Source organism: Bactrocera neohumeralis, chromosome 5 (assembly GCF_024586455.1).
Source record: "Bactrocera neohumeralis isolate Rockhampton chromosome 5, APGP_CSIRO_Bneo_wtdbg2-racon-allhic-juicebox.fasta_v2, whole genome shotgun sequence".
Lineage (NCBI taxonomy): Eukaryota > Metazoa > Arthropoda > Insecta > Diptera > Tephritidae > Bactrocera > Bactrocera neohumeralis.
In genome coordinates this window covers 10,819,376-10,838,583 of record NC_065922.1, presented here as the reverse complement: position 1 = coordinate 10,838,583, position 19,208 = coordinate 10,819,376, and the positions used below count along the sequence as shown (strand labels likewise).

Sequence of the window (19,208 nt, the reverse complement as noted above, 5' to 3'; positions counted from 1 at the left end):
TTGTGGAAGTTCTAACTGGAAATTGTTCAATTGGGATTCTTGTAGTAAGATTGAATATCTTATCTGATGCCAGCATCAGCTGTTTGAAAGAAGATGAGACACAGTCATCTTGACACTTCCTCCTTTAACGTCCTGCTTTTTCTAGTTCTGGGAAAAAATGTTGGATATCACTTTTCTAGACGTCCAGGTGAAATAGCGAAAGTAGTATTAAAACATCTAAGCATATTTTTTGATGGGTTCTGGACGTTTTTGGCGAGAGCTGATTTTCAACTTCAAACGGTCTTTCTTTTGGGCATCGCAAGGACTGTACATAATATTCTAAGTGTGATCCCCCTCGCAATGTTGAGGGAACAGCCATCTAATCTAACCTAATCTTTGTATATTTCCATTCCTTTAGATTTAAAATTTCAATGGCATTGGCCATTAGGAGAACATGCGTTCAACATCTGTCGACTCTGCGAACTATAAGGGAGTAAGGAAAAAATTTTCCACTTTCTCTGTGAATACCCAGCCCTATTGGAGATCCGACACAGAACACTTGCAATCCATCAATGTCTATAAAAAGCATATCGGACAAAATGGTTTGAACGAGAAGATGAAACGTGATAACAATAATAAAAAAGTCTACGACTATTAACTATATGTGAAACATATTTTTAGGTCTTAATTTCAAATCTGAAGTGTAGAACACAAATTGCGCTCATTTCTAAATCTATATGCTAAGCTGGTATAGGGAGAAATATTGAGTTATATGGAGGATCTTAACTTTTGAAAATATTATTATGCCCGATTTAAACTGCCCGAGGTCATTCCATTGTAGTAAAAGTATAATTTTTTGCTAATAAACGAATTTCAGAACATGTGTACCACTACTTTCATCTGCCACTGTGGATTGGAACGCCAGAAATGCAGCACCTAATAAATCAGCAATTCACTTTCAATCTTTGCTATAGTACATATCAAGCACTATTTGTGGAAAAATGCAATTCTATTGACTCACATGAAAGGTGGGCGCATTATTGTAGGCCAATGACAGCGCCGCCATGACACCGCACAACACCACCACCAACGCGACCACGCCCAGCACCGAGAAGCGCTGCAATTTGAGCGTGTACCGTTGATAGAGGCATTCCAGTTCGTCGTTCTCGAAGCGCAGCGTATTCCATGGTCGGCCACGTGTCGCTTTCACCGCATGATCCATGTTTGCATTGCCCAGCCGCTTAGCTGGTAGCACGCGGCAGCGGCGGGGGCGTTGGGAGTGGTGCTACCGGTGACGCCAGCAAATGTGCTGAAGTTGTTGCTGAAAAGCTGTGCAAACACACCGAACTGTTGCGTAATCTTAGGTAGCGTTGCTGCTGAGCGGTTTGTTTAGTGCGCCTAAAGCGCCACTTGGAGCTGCCAACACCTCTCCTCTTTTGTGCAATTACGTTTTTTTCTGTGACAACTGCAAGTAAAGAGAACAAAAATAAATTAGTAGAGTTAATGAAGGTGCTTAATTGCAAAGGTGTGTTAGTCACGTGTTGGGAGAATAGTTAATAATAAATATTTGTATTGTGCTTTGCTGATAAAGATTTCAGGCTGATAATCTATAACTGTGATAATAATTTTTTTGAAAAACTAGTTACATAGATTTTTACATTAATTTTATTTTTTGAAAAATTTTCAAATTTCAATTTCAAAAAAAAAAATTCAAATTAAATTTTTTTTTTTCAAATTTTAAAAAATTTATAATTTCAATTAAAATTTTTTTGTTTTCAAATTAAAAAAAAAAAAAATCAAATTAAAAAAATTGAAATTAAATTTTTTTTCAAATTTAAATTTTTTTTCGATCGAGACTAATTTTTTAAATCAAACAAATTTTTAATCACGTAAATAATTACATACATTCATATGTATATGTTCATACATAAATAAATATTTAAATTTTTTTCTTTTCATATTTTTAAGTTCTTTAAAGAAAGCAACTAAAAATGCAAATTTCTATACATTTAATATATATTTTTTTATCCTTCAAATGTCACTCTTGGCCACAACTGACCATAAATTACTGACAAGCTGTCCAACCAATCCCTGCTCAGCGTTTTTTCATCGCAATTCTTGCACATTATCCTACATTTGCATAATCTCATTAAATTTATAATTTGCAATAGACTGATGTGACCTTCAGCGTTGTCTACACACATACATACACTCAATTATATATTTACATATCTGTCTAAATGAAGCATGCTAACGACGAGTGCCTGACTGCTAGTCACAGGAGACAAATTATACAAAAAAGTTTAATGAAGAAAGTGTGCGAATAAAGTAGACGCACAGAGGTCTCAAAGCCTTAAACTAATGTCTTAGCCTTGGGGGACTTTTAGTTTCAATTTTGAAACTTTTGCACTTGAAATGAACAGTCATAATTAAAGGAGTCAATGAAAAAATTTAAGGCGTAAAAAACAGAAAACTAATTTCACTATCAATTTGGTTTAGGTTTGGTTAGGTTTCGAGCTAATCTCATGAGGGTACTCACGCGTACCTCCCATGGCACATCAACATCGCTTTTCTTTGACGCCAATGTTTCTAGGTACGGATCAAGAGATGGTCATGTTTTGATGAATTTGTAGAAAAGGTTAGTATGGTGTCCGGTCAATTTGTCAGGTTACGGGAGCTGTTACAGCCAAGACGTTTCAATCTCAGTGTAGTAAAAGTTCGAAAGATGAAGAAATAATAACAGGATGTTTCCACCTCACTTTACTTCTGCCAGCATTGGCAATCGGACCGATCTTAATGTTGGTATTTGTAAGCAAAAAACGAACTACAGTTGGGTATTCTAAAAAATATCTGATTGTGGACTATTAGCGAAAAATAGTAATACTTTGTTCATAATTTTAAAATTCTTATTTTATTCTTCAAAATCTATGTCGTTCCATTCAAAGTAGTCCCTCTTGCCTCCAATTCTCTTGTGCCAACGTTTTTTCCAATCCTCGAAGTAGTTGTTAAAGTCAGTTTTTGGAAAAGCCTCAAAACTCAGGATCGGTCGTTTGAGTTTACTGAATAGCCAGAAGTCACACGGAGCTCAATTTGGTGAAAAACTCTCGAAGAATCAATGCAGTATACGACAGTGCATTATCATGGTGCAGAAACCAAGATTCCGGCATTTTTACGAATAGCTTCGCGGTAGTATTCCTTGTTGACAGTTTGGCAGGTAGGAAGGAATCCGGAGTGCACCACACCTGATAATCGAAGAAAACTGTCAACATAACCTTGATGTTTGATCTGCTTTAACGTGTTTTTTCGGCTTCGGCAGACCATTGCCACCATATTCGGCCGACTGATCGTCTATTTCCAAGTATAAATCCCAAGCTCATGGCCAGTAATAATATGTTTCATGACTTCCTGGTAGTCGGCAACCATTGTTTCACAGACGTTAACGCGACGCTGTTTTTCGAAAAAATTAAGTGATTTTGGAACCAATAATGCTTTTCACTCTTCTTAAGCTCATCAGATCTTTCAAAATGATTTCTACTGATCCTTCCGATATTCCAACGATGCCCGTAATGTCAAAGACTGCTTATTGTCGATTCTCAAGCATCAATTCCTTTATTGTATTGAATTGTTGATCATAAGTTGATGGCTGATAGCCGTCCTGAACGTTATTCGTCGTCACGTTTTCGCTCCTCTTTAAAAAATTTATACCAATCAAAAATACTTACTCGTGACAAACAATTATCACTAAAGGCTTTTTCCAACATTCTGAATATTTATGTACCAGAAATTTGATTCCGCCTACAAAATTTAATGTAACTTCCTTGGTAAATAATTTCACTCATCGTAAAAGTCGCCGAATGCACTTTATGTACCTCGATAATCCAATAGTATACTAAACACTAATGTTTATCTTGATGTGACATTTGATACAGATATCATTGACAGTCATACAAACTCAGAAAAAAGTATTTTGACGTATGAGTTTTCGCCCGAAATTTAAATTAAAGTCTTACTAGTTTTTGCCCACTAAAATTTTTCTCTTCTGTTTTGAAGGTTTCGGACATTTTGTTTTTACATGGATACAACGGACGTGTCCAAGTCTCTCGTTTTTCTGCCATATCAAAACCTATTAAAATTTCTACTGATCTACTGAAAAAAAAACTTTTGTTTATTTAATTATTTTTAAACTATTGAAATAGCTTGTCAATCCACTACTTTTTAAATAAAATTCTTTTTTGTTTTTATTTGATGTAAAAATATTTATATAAAAATTTGGAACAGTTGTATAAACATTTTGACTTTAATACTTTAATATTTGCATTTCATATATTATAGTAGATAAACACATAACTATTTTTGGCTGATATGCACCTTGATTTCCTTTGCCATTTAACGATTTAATGTTGCATGAAAATTTGTTTGTAATTCTAATAAAATTATTTGCCGACATATGAATGTATGAACCGATATATATACATACATATATGTGTGTTATTTTTGTGGGCCGTGTCTTTATTTATACATATCAATCAGTTTTAGCTGCGATTTTGTACAATATTTTCCATGTTCATGTCTTTTGGCGATTTTCAGCGCGCTCGTTTTGTTATGAAACATATGCGAGTGTGTGTGTAAGTGCGAGTATGTTTTTGGCAGCATCGATCTATCACAGCAGCGAGGCGTGTTTCTGACGCTCGACTGAAATCTTTTTTGTTTTCGATTTATGCGAATTTTTGCGGAGATTCTTATTAGTTTTTAAAATGGATGAATGGACTTGTACCCAAATGGTATTTATACACGCATATTACTCGAGAAATGAAAACACAGATTTGAAATAAGTAAAATAAACAATTTGGACGTTTTTATACATTCGTATACATGTCTATATTCACATGTGTGTTTGTATGTGTATATATGGCAGCTTATGGCTCATTGACTCAATGAGTAAAATCACAGTCATTTTGCTGTATAAATATATAAAAATATATACTTATTTTATAGAATTTTCCTTCTATTCATCATTTTTTTATTATTTTATGTTCTTCAATGCCTTTTAGCGCGCTTTACTAGCGCTGAATTATTAGCGGAAATATATATATTTAGGGAAATCGCAAATTTTGTGCAACACCTGGCAAACTAAAACTGGAAAACTACGAAAAAATAATTTCAACATTAGCAGAAGTATCAATGCACTTAACCGTTTGTTTAACTGGTTGTTTACTTAGATATCGGTTATTTAATTTCCTTGCAATTTGAATTTTCAGTGAATCCTTCTTTTATATTCCTTTAAAATAAATGTTATAAGCTGAGATTGGCAGCCTTTAAAAGCTGCTTTCTCTTACATTTTCTTAAATATTGCAGACATTCATAAAATAAAAAGCCAGCTCTGCGACTTGTGTGACTAACTTATGGCAGTTTATATAACTGACTAAGTGTATATTTCTGCGCAAGCTTAAAATATATTCAACTACAAGCATTTTCATATTTTTCATACTATTCTCCATTGTCTGTCATTTTTAATTTTTTCTTTTTATTCTTTTGCTAGCTTAAGCGACACGAAAAACCAGCAGCAATTGTATGCGGCAAGTTCTCTGTCATTTCCGCTTCCGGAGTTGCTACAGAAGCGAAAACCGAAATGCATTTGCATTTACAGTTAAGTGGAAATGTGTAGCATACTTTTAGGATGATACTCAGCAAAGGGTAAAAAATAATACTCAATTATAATGGGTGATCCAAGTAGAGGTACTTTTTTCAATTGCCTTCTTTTGACAGATCACGCGTGAGTCGTGTCAAGCTGTCATGTTATTTTTGTTCAGTATTGTTTGGCATTTCATCTGAAAAACGTTTACAAATCGTTCGACTTTATTACGAAAATTCACGTTCAGTAAAGAATATATTTCGTGCGCTTCGCTCAACTTATAGTCAACATGATCGGCCTCGGAGGGTACTATTCGCAACACCATCACTCATCTTGAGATCCAGCATTCATTATTGGATAATATTCGACCGAATAGACCACGTCCAGCAAGCAGTGAAGAAAATATAGCGGCCGTAACTGAGAATGTACACGAAGTCCGTGGAGAGAAGATTCGACGCCGTTTGCAGCAGCTCGGACTGACGTATGGAAACACTTGGCGCATTACGTTGAGATCTTAAACTAAAAGCGTACAAAATACAGCTTGTGCAAGAACTGAAGCCGCTCGACCTTCCCAAGCAACATCGCTTCACTCTATGGGCTCTTGAAAAGTTCCAAGAAGATGGACGTTTTTCAGGAAAATTTTCTTGAGCGATGAGGCCCATTTCTGGCTGAATGGGTTTGTAAACAAACAAAATTGCCGCATTTGGGACCAATAGCAACCTGAAAAGATTCAAGAGCTGCCATTTCATCCAGAAAAAAGCAACGGTTTGGTGTGGTTTGTGAGACGATGGAATCATCGGTTGATATTTCTTCAAAAATGATGCCGGTGAGAACGTAACCGCCAATTGCGATCGTACCGCCATGATAACCGACTATGTGATGCTTAAAAATGAAGTTCGTGACTTCGGTGAGCAGATAAATTCACGTTTTGAGCCGGTCGATCGACCACTAAGATCGTATGATGTCACACCCCTACACTTTGCATGAGCTAATTAGCAACAGCTACAAGTTTTTTCCATATTAGACTTGTATGGTGCCCGATCACAGTGAAATCGCTCGGATTACGGAATCGGCCGACTGTAAAGTCGATAAGCTTACTAAGGAGGGTACCCTTAACGCAATTTCCTCCCATTGGAAGCGAGCCGATTGTCCGATATCCTCTTACGCACAATAACTGGACTGCGAGATCCTTCTGGTCCTAAGTGAATAGTAAGTGGCCCTCCAAATTACTTACATTAAGCAAAGTCAATTTCGCAGCCATTGTAGGTGTTCTGTTTAGATAGTATCCAACAGGTAGACACATGGAACGTTTAAATATTGAGGGCTATTTGCCAAAGTTGTATGGAGGAATGCGAGCTGGAATCATCTCGTCCCTTTTTTCCCTGTATTTACCGGCTTTTGTTAGACTGAGATATAAATATCTCGGTAGACATACTTTTGGAGAACCTAACGAAGTGCCTAGGATTGATAATAGGTTACATTAGGTTTGGTTAGTCTAGCATGCCAATGAGTCACGCATTTACTAACTTTGGTCCTTCGCGACACCAAATGGAGTTCAGTTACTAGGTTCATGAAGAGTAGTCATCCAACTGAAAAGCTTCTCCGATCTAAGAGGTGACGCACTTTAAGTAGTTCTTGGGCACCACCAAAGACAAATACTTGTCCAAGTGAGATCCACCGATTTCGAATCAACCCTACGACCTAACCTAACCTCAATCTGAGAGTAAGTTTCCTTATACATTTTATAAATATTTTTTAGACTAAAACTTATTTTCAACAATTCTGAAATTTGTAATACATGTTTCGTAGTATTTTATTTTTCAGCACACTACTGTATATACTTGTACATCATAAATATGCAAATCTTGTGTAAACAATGTTATAGAAAACTGAAAATTTTCAAGTGCTAACGGCTGTATAAACTCGTGATAAATTTTTTACAAAGCAAACTCCATCAAAAAATAACTGTTTCTGATGGCTGAGAGCTGAAGCTCGCGAAGTTGGAGCAGCAGAAATTCATTGTCAAGTTTTAGAATAAGAAGTTTTGGATATGTCAGCAGCAGCAGTCTTCTTGTTCTGTCAAACACATTTGGCCTGAGTAAGCAGGAGTAGAGAAAGAAGAAAAGCAAAAGCCTTTCAACGCTAGTGGATTTAAAGCTGAGAACGAGTAAATCTTGAAAGACGCAAAAGCAGACGCTGAGTGTGTAAAATGTTACATCTCAGAAGCATTTCCAAGCAACCACTTCAATTTCAATTTCATTTCTAGGAGTTATGAGTAAAACTTAAATTTATTATGAATATATGTATTTGTATACAGGAATTTACAGTTATGACCCTTGAACTATGTATACACATATGTGTAGACATAAGTAAGTGTTATTGTAAAAGCATTGAATCGTTATCAATTCAAGTGAAAACTGTCAGCGCTGACCTCGAGCGCCGACAACCTTAAGCTCAGCTGGCTTGGGTCGGGCGCAGAGCTGTTCACAGCACGTGGCACGTTGCGCTTCTGGCATGTAAGCTTCACGGATATAGCCATGCCCTCGTAAATGTCATGCCGTTATGCGTTTTTAACGGTATATGTGTAGGAAAGTGTCACTATCCTTTGGCCGTCCCGTTGCTTGACAGATCTGCGCATGTATACGTTACCATATACTTTAATACTAAGCTCGCATATTTAAGCGATAATATTAATATTGTGCTTCTGCAAGCATTCTACTTCCCACTTCTTCCGCACAACTCTCTCCTTATATTTACCCAGTGTTGGCACAATTTTATAACTAAAAATAATTTCGTTTGAAAAATTTCATTACAACGTTTGTGCAAGTATTCGCTCTAGTAGTTGTTGTTGTTGCAAAGCAATGTGTTGGAATCGTTTAACGCTTCATTGGGCACACGCTGGCGCCTTTGCTGGCCGCAGCGCTTAAGTATGGGACGTCCTAGCTTTGAGGGATTTTCGTTATTTTTAACCGAATTGCCGCAGCAACAGATAATCATTTTTGTGTATTCTCCTCACGCTGCCACTCTCTCATATCAGCCGAGCTGTTTATGTATTTGGAAGCTCCTCACTGTCGCTCGTAACTGTTGCATACCACTTATTGTGGTAGGTAAGCGATCTGTTAATAAAGGCTGCTTATGCACATGCATATTGAATTTTATGATTTTATGGATTTTTTATGGTGTGGTGTGAAATTGTATTTATATTTGGCGTAAATATAGCACCAGCTTTAAAGTGGATATAAATGACAGAGCTTCGATTTTTTTAAGCAAGATTTTAATATTATAAGCACTCCAGTTTTTCTATGGAGCTGTTGTGCCATCGCGCCTAAAGCTATTCCACATTTCTTTTGCTAAGAAACAGTTATCGCCTCATAAAAGCGAGTGATGTTAAAAAATATAGCAGCCGTAGCTGAAAGTGTATACGAAGACCGTGGAAAGGCGATTAGGCACCGTTCGTAGCAACTCGGACTAACGACTATGGAACGACTTGGCGCATTTTACGTCAAGATATTAAATTGAAAGCCTGCAAAATACAGCTTGTGCAAGAACTGAAGTTGCTCGACATTCCTAAGCGACATCGTTTCGTTCTATGTGCTCTTGAAAAGTTCCAAGAAGATCTGATGTTTTCGAGTTAAATTTTGTTCAGCGATGAGACCCATTTTGACTCAATTTGCGATGTAAACCAGCAAAATTGCCGCATTTGGGACGAAGAGCCAACTGAAGAAATTCAAGAGCTGCCATTTCATCCAGAAAAACAACATCTTTATGTGGTTTGTGAACCAGTGGAATTATTGGTCCATATTTCTTCAAAAATGACGCCGATGAGAACGTAACCGTCAATGGCGACTATTATCGCTCCATGATAACCGACTACTTGATGCCTGAAATTGAAGCTCCTGATCTCGGCGACATTTGGTTTCAAAAAAACGACGCCACTTCACACACATCGCATCAATCAATGGATTTATGGAGAGGTCACTTCGGTGAGCATAAATTTCACATTTTGGATCGGTTGATTGGCCACCAAGATCGTTTGATATCACACCGATATGTAAAGTCTAAAGTTCTATGAGGACAATCCCACTTCGACTCAGGCCTTACAGCAAAACATCTCGCGTGTCATTCTCCAGTTACCAGTCGAAATGCTCGGAAGAATCATAGAAAATTGGAATCAAGGGATGGACCACCTAAGACGTAGCCGTGGCCAACATTTGAAAGAGATAATCTTCAAAAAATTAATGCCAAAGAATGTTCTTTCGAATGATAATAATATTCCCCATTAAATTTGAAGTTTTTGTGTTTTCTCTTTAAAATAATAGGGAACCTTGAAATGGATCACTCTATGTAAAAAGCAGTTCATAAAGAAGTACTAAACGACTTGCCTCGAAACTCAGAGAAGATGTTTTAGAATATCTTCCAGTTCATCTGAGAACTTACAAGTAAACTTGAAATTGATTAAGAAGTGTCTTGAAGAGATAAGCAAAATACCTAAATAGAGATATTTTCTTTGAGGAAACTAAAAAATTGCTACACCTTCTGTTCAAATTTGAACCATATTGACAAGAGAACTCTCAATCTTCATCATTGTCTTTAAGGGGTCAGTAGGGAAATATTTTTTCAAATTTTTTTTGTTTTTTTGCATTTTCTGTTCCCTTATACCTTCAGAATGAATGTGGAAACCCACTTTACCATTGGAAGGTTTCGAAAAAGGCCCAAAAATAATATTACCGCTCGACGTTCGGTACGCCTGGAGCGCACAACTCAAACTTTAAACGCGTTTTTCTCAAAACTCACTTTTTTAAACTGGCGGAGATGATTCCGGTCGAACTACTCAACTGATTTGCTTAATTTTTTTTTAATGTTCACAAAACGCCTGGCTATCATAATTCATAATTTCAATTCATAATATTTTATAACTTATTGACAATGTTATGACAAAATTTATGTAAAAAAACATGGGGAAAAATTAAAAAAAAAAGTTAATTACTTTTGATTCATCAATATTTTTTCATGATTCTAGTACGAACGATAACCAATCAAGTACTTTTGAAGAATAAATTGAGTTTTTGTGTTTCAGATGATCCATCCAAACATCCGATGTCATCAAAAAATTTTGAAAAAATTTGTTTTTACACTCCACGATATACCTCATGATATGTGAAAAAGTTCCATTGTAGAATAAAAATTTCTATAAAAAAAATGTAAAAATTAAAAAAGCCCAGATTATAATAACCCCTTTAAATATATATAACAATTGTTATAAGTCTTGCCTGGAATGGCCTTCAGTGTCTTCAGCGAGTTTTGATTCTTTCGGTTTCGGCTTTTTTTGTAACGTCATTCTCTAGATTTTTGCACAGTTTCGACATCAAATAAGACTACGTATTGTCACCATTGAAATACTTGAAAAATGAAATATTTTGAAAATGTTAACAAAGTCTTAATATTTTTTGCTATTATGTAAAAAAATTTCATAAAAAAATTAGTTAAGAACTCGGAACTTCGGAACTTCAATACCAAATAAACTGCATTACAAAAGTTGCTCATACGCCCCGTTGTATATGCTAAAAGTTGTAATCCATCGAAAAATTGAATTTGGCATAATTCTTGAACTTTGATAATATAAAATACTACCATAATATTTATCACCTATATTGGTTAAAAAATTATTTAGTTAGCTCAATTCATTGATAACACCATTAATAAGTATATTCAATACATTAGAAAATGGACAAAATATCATCGAAACTTTGTATTTTGTTCGAAAAAATACTCATTCTCTTTTGATAATATTATATAAATCACAAATATGAAAAAATTAAATAAATTAGTACTTATAATAATATTAAATATATATAAAAAGTGTATTAATGGCCATGAAAACTGTCAAATTTTTGTTCACAATATTTATGTTTATTTAAGCACAAACATCTAAGAAATATAAGGATAACTGCTAACATTGTATAAATTGCAATATTTTATTTTTAATTCAAAATTGTTTGTTTTTAAAATAAAATGAACAAAAATAAATTGTTTATGTTGCAACATTTGAATTGAAGGCCAACAATTTACGCTGTCAAAATCATAAACACAAAACAAGTATTTAAATTAAGATTAAAACTGAGAAATGTAAAACATTTATAGTAAAATTAAACAAATAACAATTACATGTAAATATATGTCGATAAATATGTATGCAAATATATAAATAAGTAGCCATTTCAACATATGTAAATTTTAGTTGCTTGTAGAAAATTGTCGCAGGTAAATTAATGGACATAAATACTTATGAGTGTATGTAGGTTAGGGTGGAACTTAAGCATGAGGAATAACCTTAATTAACTCTCTACACTCTTTTTTAGCATCATTAATAGTTGATCTCCTCGATTGATACATAATTCAAACTTAATGAAAAAACCAATTAAGAAAGAGATACTTAAAATCGTCATGTCAGAGAGATAGCAGATGAGTTTAGCATCACTTAAGGGTCGATCCAACTATTTGGTTAATGTTTTAGGTATAAAAGGTGCTAGACTGGTACTAATAGACCTGAATGTTTTGCAAAAACCATGTCGAGGAGAGGTAGCAAAGTTGTTTGATAACGTAGCTCTTTAGCTACCTACCCTACCTTCATCAAATGCATTATTAATGATTATGAGCCATAGGTTTATGAATATAATGTCGAAGCTATCCACCAATCAGCGTTCTGGCGTTTCGAAAATGAACCGAAACTGAAAAACTCAAAAATCGCTAAAGGCACTAAAGGCTATCCCAGTCGAGACTTATAACAAGTGTATAGAAAATTGTGTGAGGCGTTAGCAAGCGTGTATTGTTCAGGGTCTTTTTTTAAAGCATAATTCATGATTAAGATATTTATTAGATTACAAGAAAATGTGGTTTTATGTAAGTCCGGGTCAAAATTGATCAGAAAGTGGATCGAAAGTATATAGACTAGAATGTCTTGAAAATATCTACAGTGCGGACATATAATTTTTCGACAAAATTTTTTGTCAGTCCGGGTCAAATTTAATCAGAAAGTGAATTGAAAGTATATAGACTAGAATGACTTGTCATCTAACTAAACATCTACAGTGCGGACATATAATTTTTCGACAAAATTTGGTTTTTTGTCAGTCCGGTTCAAATTTGATCAGAAAGTGTTCGAGAGTATATAAACGAAAATGTCTGGAAAAGATCTGCTGTTCGGAGCTATAACTTTGCGGGACAAAAATGTTGCATTTATGTGCACTATGCTCGGGCTGTGAGATTTGCCGCTATTTTCTTAACAATTTTTCAGATTCGCATGTTCTTTTCTCAAAATGATATCTTCAAACCCGGAAATAGAGCAACATTTTCCGTACTTCTCAAAACATAATATTGAGCGTTGACTAACGGAATTTCACATATTATGTTTGATAGATTTTTCTTTATTCTTTATATTTTAATTATAAAAAAAGTATATTTTAAAAATATTTTTGCTCAAAAATTAAATCTGGCACAGAAGTTCAGACATTACCTAATGGCATACTCATATTTGCATAAATATAAGTCCATATGTGTTCATATATGTATGTATGTATACGTAAGTGTATTTGCGTGCGATTGTATGCATTTGCTTACGAAAATTGACACAACTGAATTTAATTTTTCTCACGACAAAATACGCGACGATTTGCTGCTTAAAAGTTGTCACCAATCCTAATGAGGCGGGAGTGTGCACAAATGTACTCACTTAACATGCAAACAGACACACACACATACACACCTGTGCTACTGTAGGCCGACAAGCGCAAATGACGTGTGACAGTTGAATGTGGCAGAACGTTGGACAGGTACATACACACAAATACACATGCAAATATATATTGGACTCGAATAAACACAGCACTTGTGTATGTGAATGGGAGGCTGTGTGTATGTGTGTGTTTAAATGTTTACACAGATTGGTGTATCTATGGGATGTGCCAAACAAATTACTGACTTTCTGAAAACTTAATTTGAAAATCTGAAAAACACGTAAATTCATCGCGCGCTGTTTTTCACTTTCTGCTTATGTACATATGTACCATACATAGTATATATAGTACATACATACATACTCATACTCAGAGTTACCCTACCTTTCGAATGTCAATTTATTGTTTGTACAGATGTTATAAGTGTCTTATTTTGTTGAGAACATGGAATTTTCCCGCATTTGTACAGATATTTGCAGGCTCGGCTATAAACAAACGGAATACCTATATATATATATATATATATATATGTATATATTATTTGACGTTTTTTTTGGAAATTCCTCTTGCATAAAAGTGAGAAGTATTCTATGAATGATCTCTTACGATTTGTACAATGTCTTTCTTTTAGAGGAAATTTTAGCTTCATAAAGCTTATTTAAATATAGAAACAAATAAGTGAATGGCGAACAGCGTGGCCACTCGTTGGGTTAAAGTGCAGTTCTTTGATAGAAATAATAAACATCTATAATCAGAAATTTTTTATAAGAATGTTTTCTTTATGATTTTTAACCTTATTTATATACTAAGGAGCTGAAAGGAGTACCACTTTAGGATAATAAAATTAAATATTAATATTTAATCGAAGTCGTTATTCAAAGTTTACTATTACTGGATGCTCGTTTTTGTATCTAAAAAACACAGTGAAAAAAATATAGTAGTTATATCTGTATACCCCATTAGATCAGTTCCGAAGATTCTTGAGATTTTGAAATTTTTAGCAAAATAGCATCAAAAAGCAAAAAATTCATAAGTCGTTCAAGATGTCATGTTATTTTGGTTCAGTATTGTTTGGCATTTCATCAAGGAGAGTCTTATGCCAGAACAACGTTTACAAATCGTTCAACTTTACTAAAAAAATTTCTTTACATTCTGTGAAGAATGTGATTCGCTCAACTTTCGGCTAATATAATCGGTCTAATGAGTGTACTATTCGCAACACTATCACCAATCTTGAGACCCAGCATTCATTATTGTATAATATTCGACCGAATAGACCATGTCCAGGACGCAGTGAAGAAATAATGGCAGCCGTAGCTGAGAGTGTACACCAAGACCGTGAAGAGTTGATTCGGCGCTATTGGCAGGAACTCGGACTCACGTATGGAACGACTTGTCGCATTTTACGTCGAAATCCATTTAAGATCTCGTACAAAATACAACTTGTACAAAAACTGATGCCGCTCGACCTTCCCAAGCGACATCGCTTCGCTCTATGGGCTCTTGAAAAGTTCCAAGAGGATTCGACGTTTTCGAGCCAAATTTGGTTCAGCGATGAGATACCATTTCTGGCTCTGTGGTGGTATCACACCGTTGGACTTTTTCCTGTGGGGATATATAAAGTCTAAAGTCTATGCGGGCAATCCCGCTTTGATTCCTGCCTTGGAGCAAAACATCACGCGTGTCGTTCGCTAGTTACTAGTCAAAATGCTCGAATGAGTCATCGAAAATTTGACTCATAGACCATCTGAGACTTTGCTGCGGCCAATATTTGAACGAGGTAATATTTAAAAACAATATATGCCAAAAAATAAGAAATATTCCCCATTAAATTTGAAGTTTCTGTGTTTTTTCTTTATAAAAGTAGCGAAAGTCGAAATGGATCACCATTTATTTGTCAATTAATGATCGAAAGAATATATTATTTTGTGACGAATATTAATATAAAATATAAAAAAAAAATATTTTTTCTAACAATAGCAATAAAAATATTTTTCTACTCCCTAGTAGAAAACTTGTTTAGACTGTTTCGAGTTTTAAAATATAGTAAAAATTGAAAACTGGGGATATAGTTGGTTCCGGACATAGACAAGTCGGTTAGTAAATCCTCTGATACATATATTTCTTAGTTAAACGTTGAAAATATAAAAAATAAATTAAAATTTTTTTTTTATTTCTGGACTAGAATACTTCCTTCAGCAAAATAAAGTTATTAATAAGCAATCTGCTGCAAACGACCACTTAATATCGATTCCTCGACAGAAATCTCAGCAAATTTACGTATGATCATAATCAAAGTATACTTTCTTCAATATTGTGAGTTCTCAAGGAAATTCTTTCATTAAATTTGTGATACTTTTAGATATAACGATAAGTGGTTATAAGGTTTAGACTCAATCATCTTGAACTGCTCTTTTCATAATCAATCAGTTTATATAAGTAGCCCAGGTGCTATGCTATCAGTATCCACTCACCCTCTACCAACCTCTTCTGTGTTTATTTTAGGTTATACTATATAAATCAAAATTACCCCCAAAATTTGTGTGAGCTAATCTAAACAAGCACAATTCGCAGTTCATTATGGCAGTCTGGCAACACTTCACTATACCAAATAAACAAATAATATTCTTAATATAGCCAAACGCCAGTGAGTGATTAATTGCCAAAACAATGAGCAAGAAAATTGGCTTGTTCTTCGCTGGTAGGAATTGCCAAAAATTATAGCAATTAAAAACTTATACGAAATGTACACAAGCGAGCGAAACGCTGACATTGCACTAATTTGCGAATTACTAATTACAGGCGGGCAATGAAAATTAATTATGTGCTTAAATGTGACGGCTTTATGCACTTAGTTTAAGATATTTACAAGATTATGAGGTGGCATACGAGAGGCAAATGCATTTTTAGAAAGTGAAAACTTAAGTAAACTCAAACTAACGGTAAAATGCAAAATGCCAACGGTAATTGTGCATTAATTGATGGCGCATAATTAATTAAAATCGGGCAGCAGCGATTGCCGATAAGCAGCCACTGACTGCCTTGCATATGAAAACTCACTTACAATTACATAATTGAATATATATGTATATACACACATACCGGCAGCCACATTCGCATGCCACAAATGATCGCACGTCACAGGCATGCCGCAGCGTTCGAGCAATTCAAATCAGTTGTTCGAACAACAAATTGGTGTCAAATCATGCAACGAAATCACGTACCAACACACACACTTACACTCACTTACAATTCGACTTGCATATGCATGTGTATCGGCCAAATGCATATGACCGCATAGCAGCGCATACGAGTGTGCGCGAACTCGAATTCAAGTAAATCTAAGTAATAAATAGTTTCTTGCATGCGATTCCGTTGCTAACCGCGACTTGTCGCTGCGTCCAGCAGCAGCGCCCGAGCTGAGTAATGCCGGGAATTCGCACTGTCGGCGCTGGTGGGTGACCGCTGGTGCGGTGCTGTGCTGGTGGCACCACTAAATATGCAAATGCGTTGCAGCAACAAATGTCAAATGATTCGTTGTAAAATATGGCCAGTGAGTAGAAATAAAAATAAATAAAAAAAAAAAATATTAAATAAAATGAAAATGAAAAGAAACCTTAACTTCGGCTGCAACGAAGCTAAAATACCCTTCAGAGGTGTCTTTCTTATAGCATAAAAGGTTTTTTTTTTAAGGTAAGTGGAAGCATCGAAAGCCGGAGTGCATAACTTTAATCCGCTAAACCTTACCTACTCCCAACTCTTAGCTCTCCCACGGAAGCACTGGATTAAGTATAACTTCATGGGAGCGAGAAAGACTTTAAGTCTCATCTATATTATACGGACTGACTTGAAAATGACTTGAAAAAATGAGAGCCTTCTATGCTCTATGTACACGGCGGACAGTACGGACTTAGGTCGTGATGGAATCAGAACAGATAGCTTCTAAAGTATCCATGTCCACTTAGTATTTGGGTTAGATGGTCCCCATGTTGTCTTTCTATTTGCGAATGGATATCCGGGATTAGTATGTGGGAGCACCGTTCTTTGGTTGAGGTTTGCCACCGTTGCTCTCCTCTTTTTTACGCCTACAGATGGCTCTGAGAGCTGGTTCAATCGCGCGAATTCGTCTCCCTGTATGTCAATGGGCGGCATACAAGCTAGAAGTTCTATAATAAAAGGGTATGAATAGATCTTTGATCACGTTGATCGCTTTATATTTATATAAGTACTGCACTTGGACTCCGACGTTGGCTTTTGAGTATAGGGTATATGAAAATCAGAGAACGAAAAGTGTAAACGAGTTGAAAATAGAACAACAATTTAAAAATGCAAGCTTATTGGCCGCACGTCTCTTGCCGCACATTGCATTTGGTTCATTTAATTAAGAATAGTGCTCAATAAAGGGTGTTTCAAAATCGGACATGCTGTTACCAAACAATAAATGAACGATTTTCGACATTTTAGTTTAAAATAATGCTCAGAGCTGAAAATAAGTGCCAAAAATTAATCGGATTTTCACTATCGAACACGAATCTTATATTTACAAAAATATTTTATTTCGAACTTTTTTCAACAGTTTCATAAGTTATCGATTTTTAATTTAAAGTAATAGTCTTTACCGATAATAATTTTCAATATAAATATTACATATTTTCAATCTATTAGTATAATATTATTATACCCTAAACAGGGTATATTAAGTTTACCACAATGTCTGTAACACCCAAAAAGGAAGCGTCCAAGAACATATAAAGTATTTAACACGCAGTGAAGAAAATATGGCAGCCAGAGGTGAGAGTTTACTGGCAGCAACTCGGACTGAAAGCGTACATAATACAGCTTGTTCCAAGAAGATCCAATGTTTTCGAACCTAATTTTATTCAGCGATTCATTATTCATTTCTGGCTCAATGGGCCAAATTGCCGCATGTCGAAGGGCAAGCTAAAGAGGTTCAACGTTTGGTGTGGTCGGTGGAATCATCTATGGAAGTCTATGCGAACAATCTCGATTCGATTCAAGCGTAGCTGTGGCCAACATTTGAAAGAGATATTCTTCCAAAAATAAATAGCAAACAACGTTCTTTCGAAATCTTTTTTATTGACAAAGTACCTTTACGAAATTTGGTATGCATTTTTGTTTAAGACAATGTTCCAATACGAAAGCTGTTATCCAAACTCACCGATTACAATCAAGAAGAACTTCGGTGAAGCCGCAATAAACTTTTCTCGTTATTATTATACTTTTTTGTAAAGTTTGGCAACTTTTATCCCTAACAATTTTATATAAAATGGAATGAGGTCAAATATAAATTGGTCATCGCAACAATGTTATAACGAGAGTTTTGAGATATCATGATGAAACTTGGTACACGTATTTTGCCAAAAAGGTTAAGTTCGAAGATGGGCCAAATCGAACTGCCACGCCCACAAAATGGCGGAAAAAAAGCTTTAAAGTGTCATAAATATATAAATAAAGATATTAAAGTGAAATTTGGCAAAAGGATCGCTTAGAGGGTATTTGGACGCAATTGTTTTGGAAAAGACCATCATATCTCCTACTTTGGTCAACCAAACTTTCGTTTCCTTCAGGCATTTCCAATGTACAGTTCAAAAATGGAAGAAATCGGATAATAACCACGCCCACCTCCCATACATAGGTTATGTTCAAAATCACTAAAAGTGCGATAACCGACTTACAGAAACACTAAATTTTACGGAAGTGGCAGAAGAAGCTGCACCCAGGCTTTTTTTAAAAATTGAAAATGGTTCCAACGAACCATTCTCAGGAGCTACTAGACCGATTTCAATGAAATTCGGTATATAATATTTTCTTAACACCCTGATGACATGTACGAAATATGGGTG

The 19,208-nt window shown here is 35.2% G+C and overlaps 1 protein-coding gene across 5 annotated transcripts in view; it reads right to left on the bottom strand.

Moving 5' to 3' along the window:
* LOC126759040 (Ca(2+)/calmodulin-responsive adenylate cyclase) overlaps positions 1 to 19,208 on the bottom strand; it is a 154,761-nt gene that overhangs the window by 33,410 nt on the left and 102,143 nt on the right. For all 5 annotated transcript variants that reach the window (XM_050473594.1, XM_050473598.1, XM_050473597.1 and 2 more), the window contains exon 3: positions 1,001 to 1,444. In XM_050473594.1, the coding sequence (XP_050329551.1) occupies positions 1,001 to 1,201 (201 nt within the window). In that variant the 5' untranslated portion in view covers positions 1,202 to 1,444. The remainder of the gene's footprint in view (positions 1 to 1,000; positions 1,445 to 19,208) is intronic.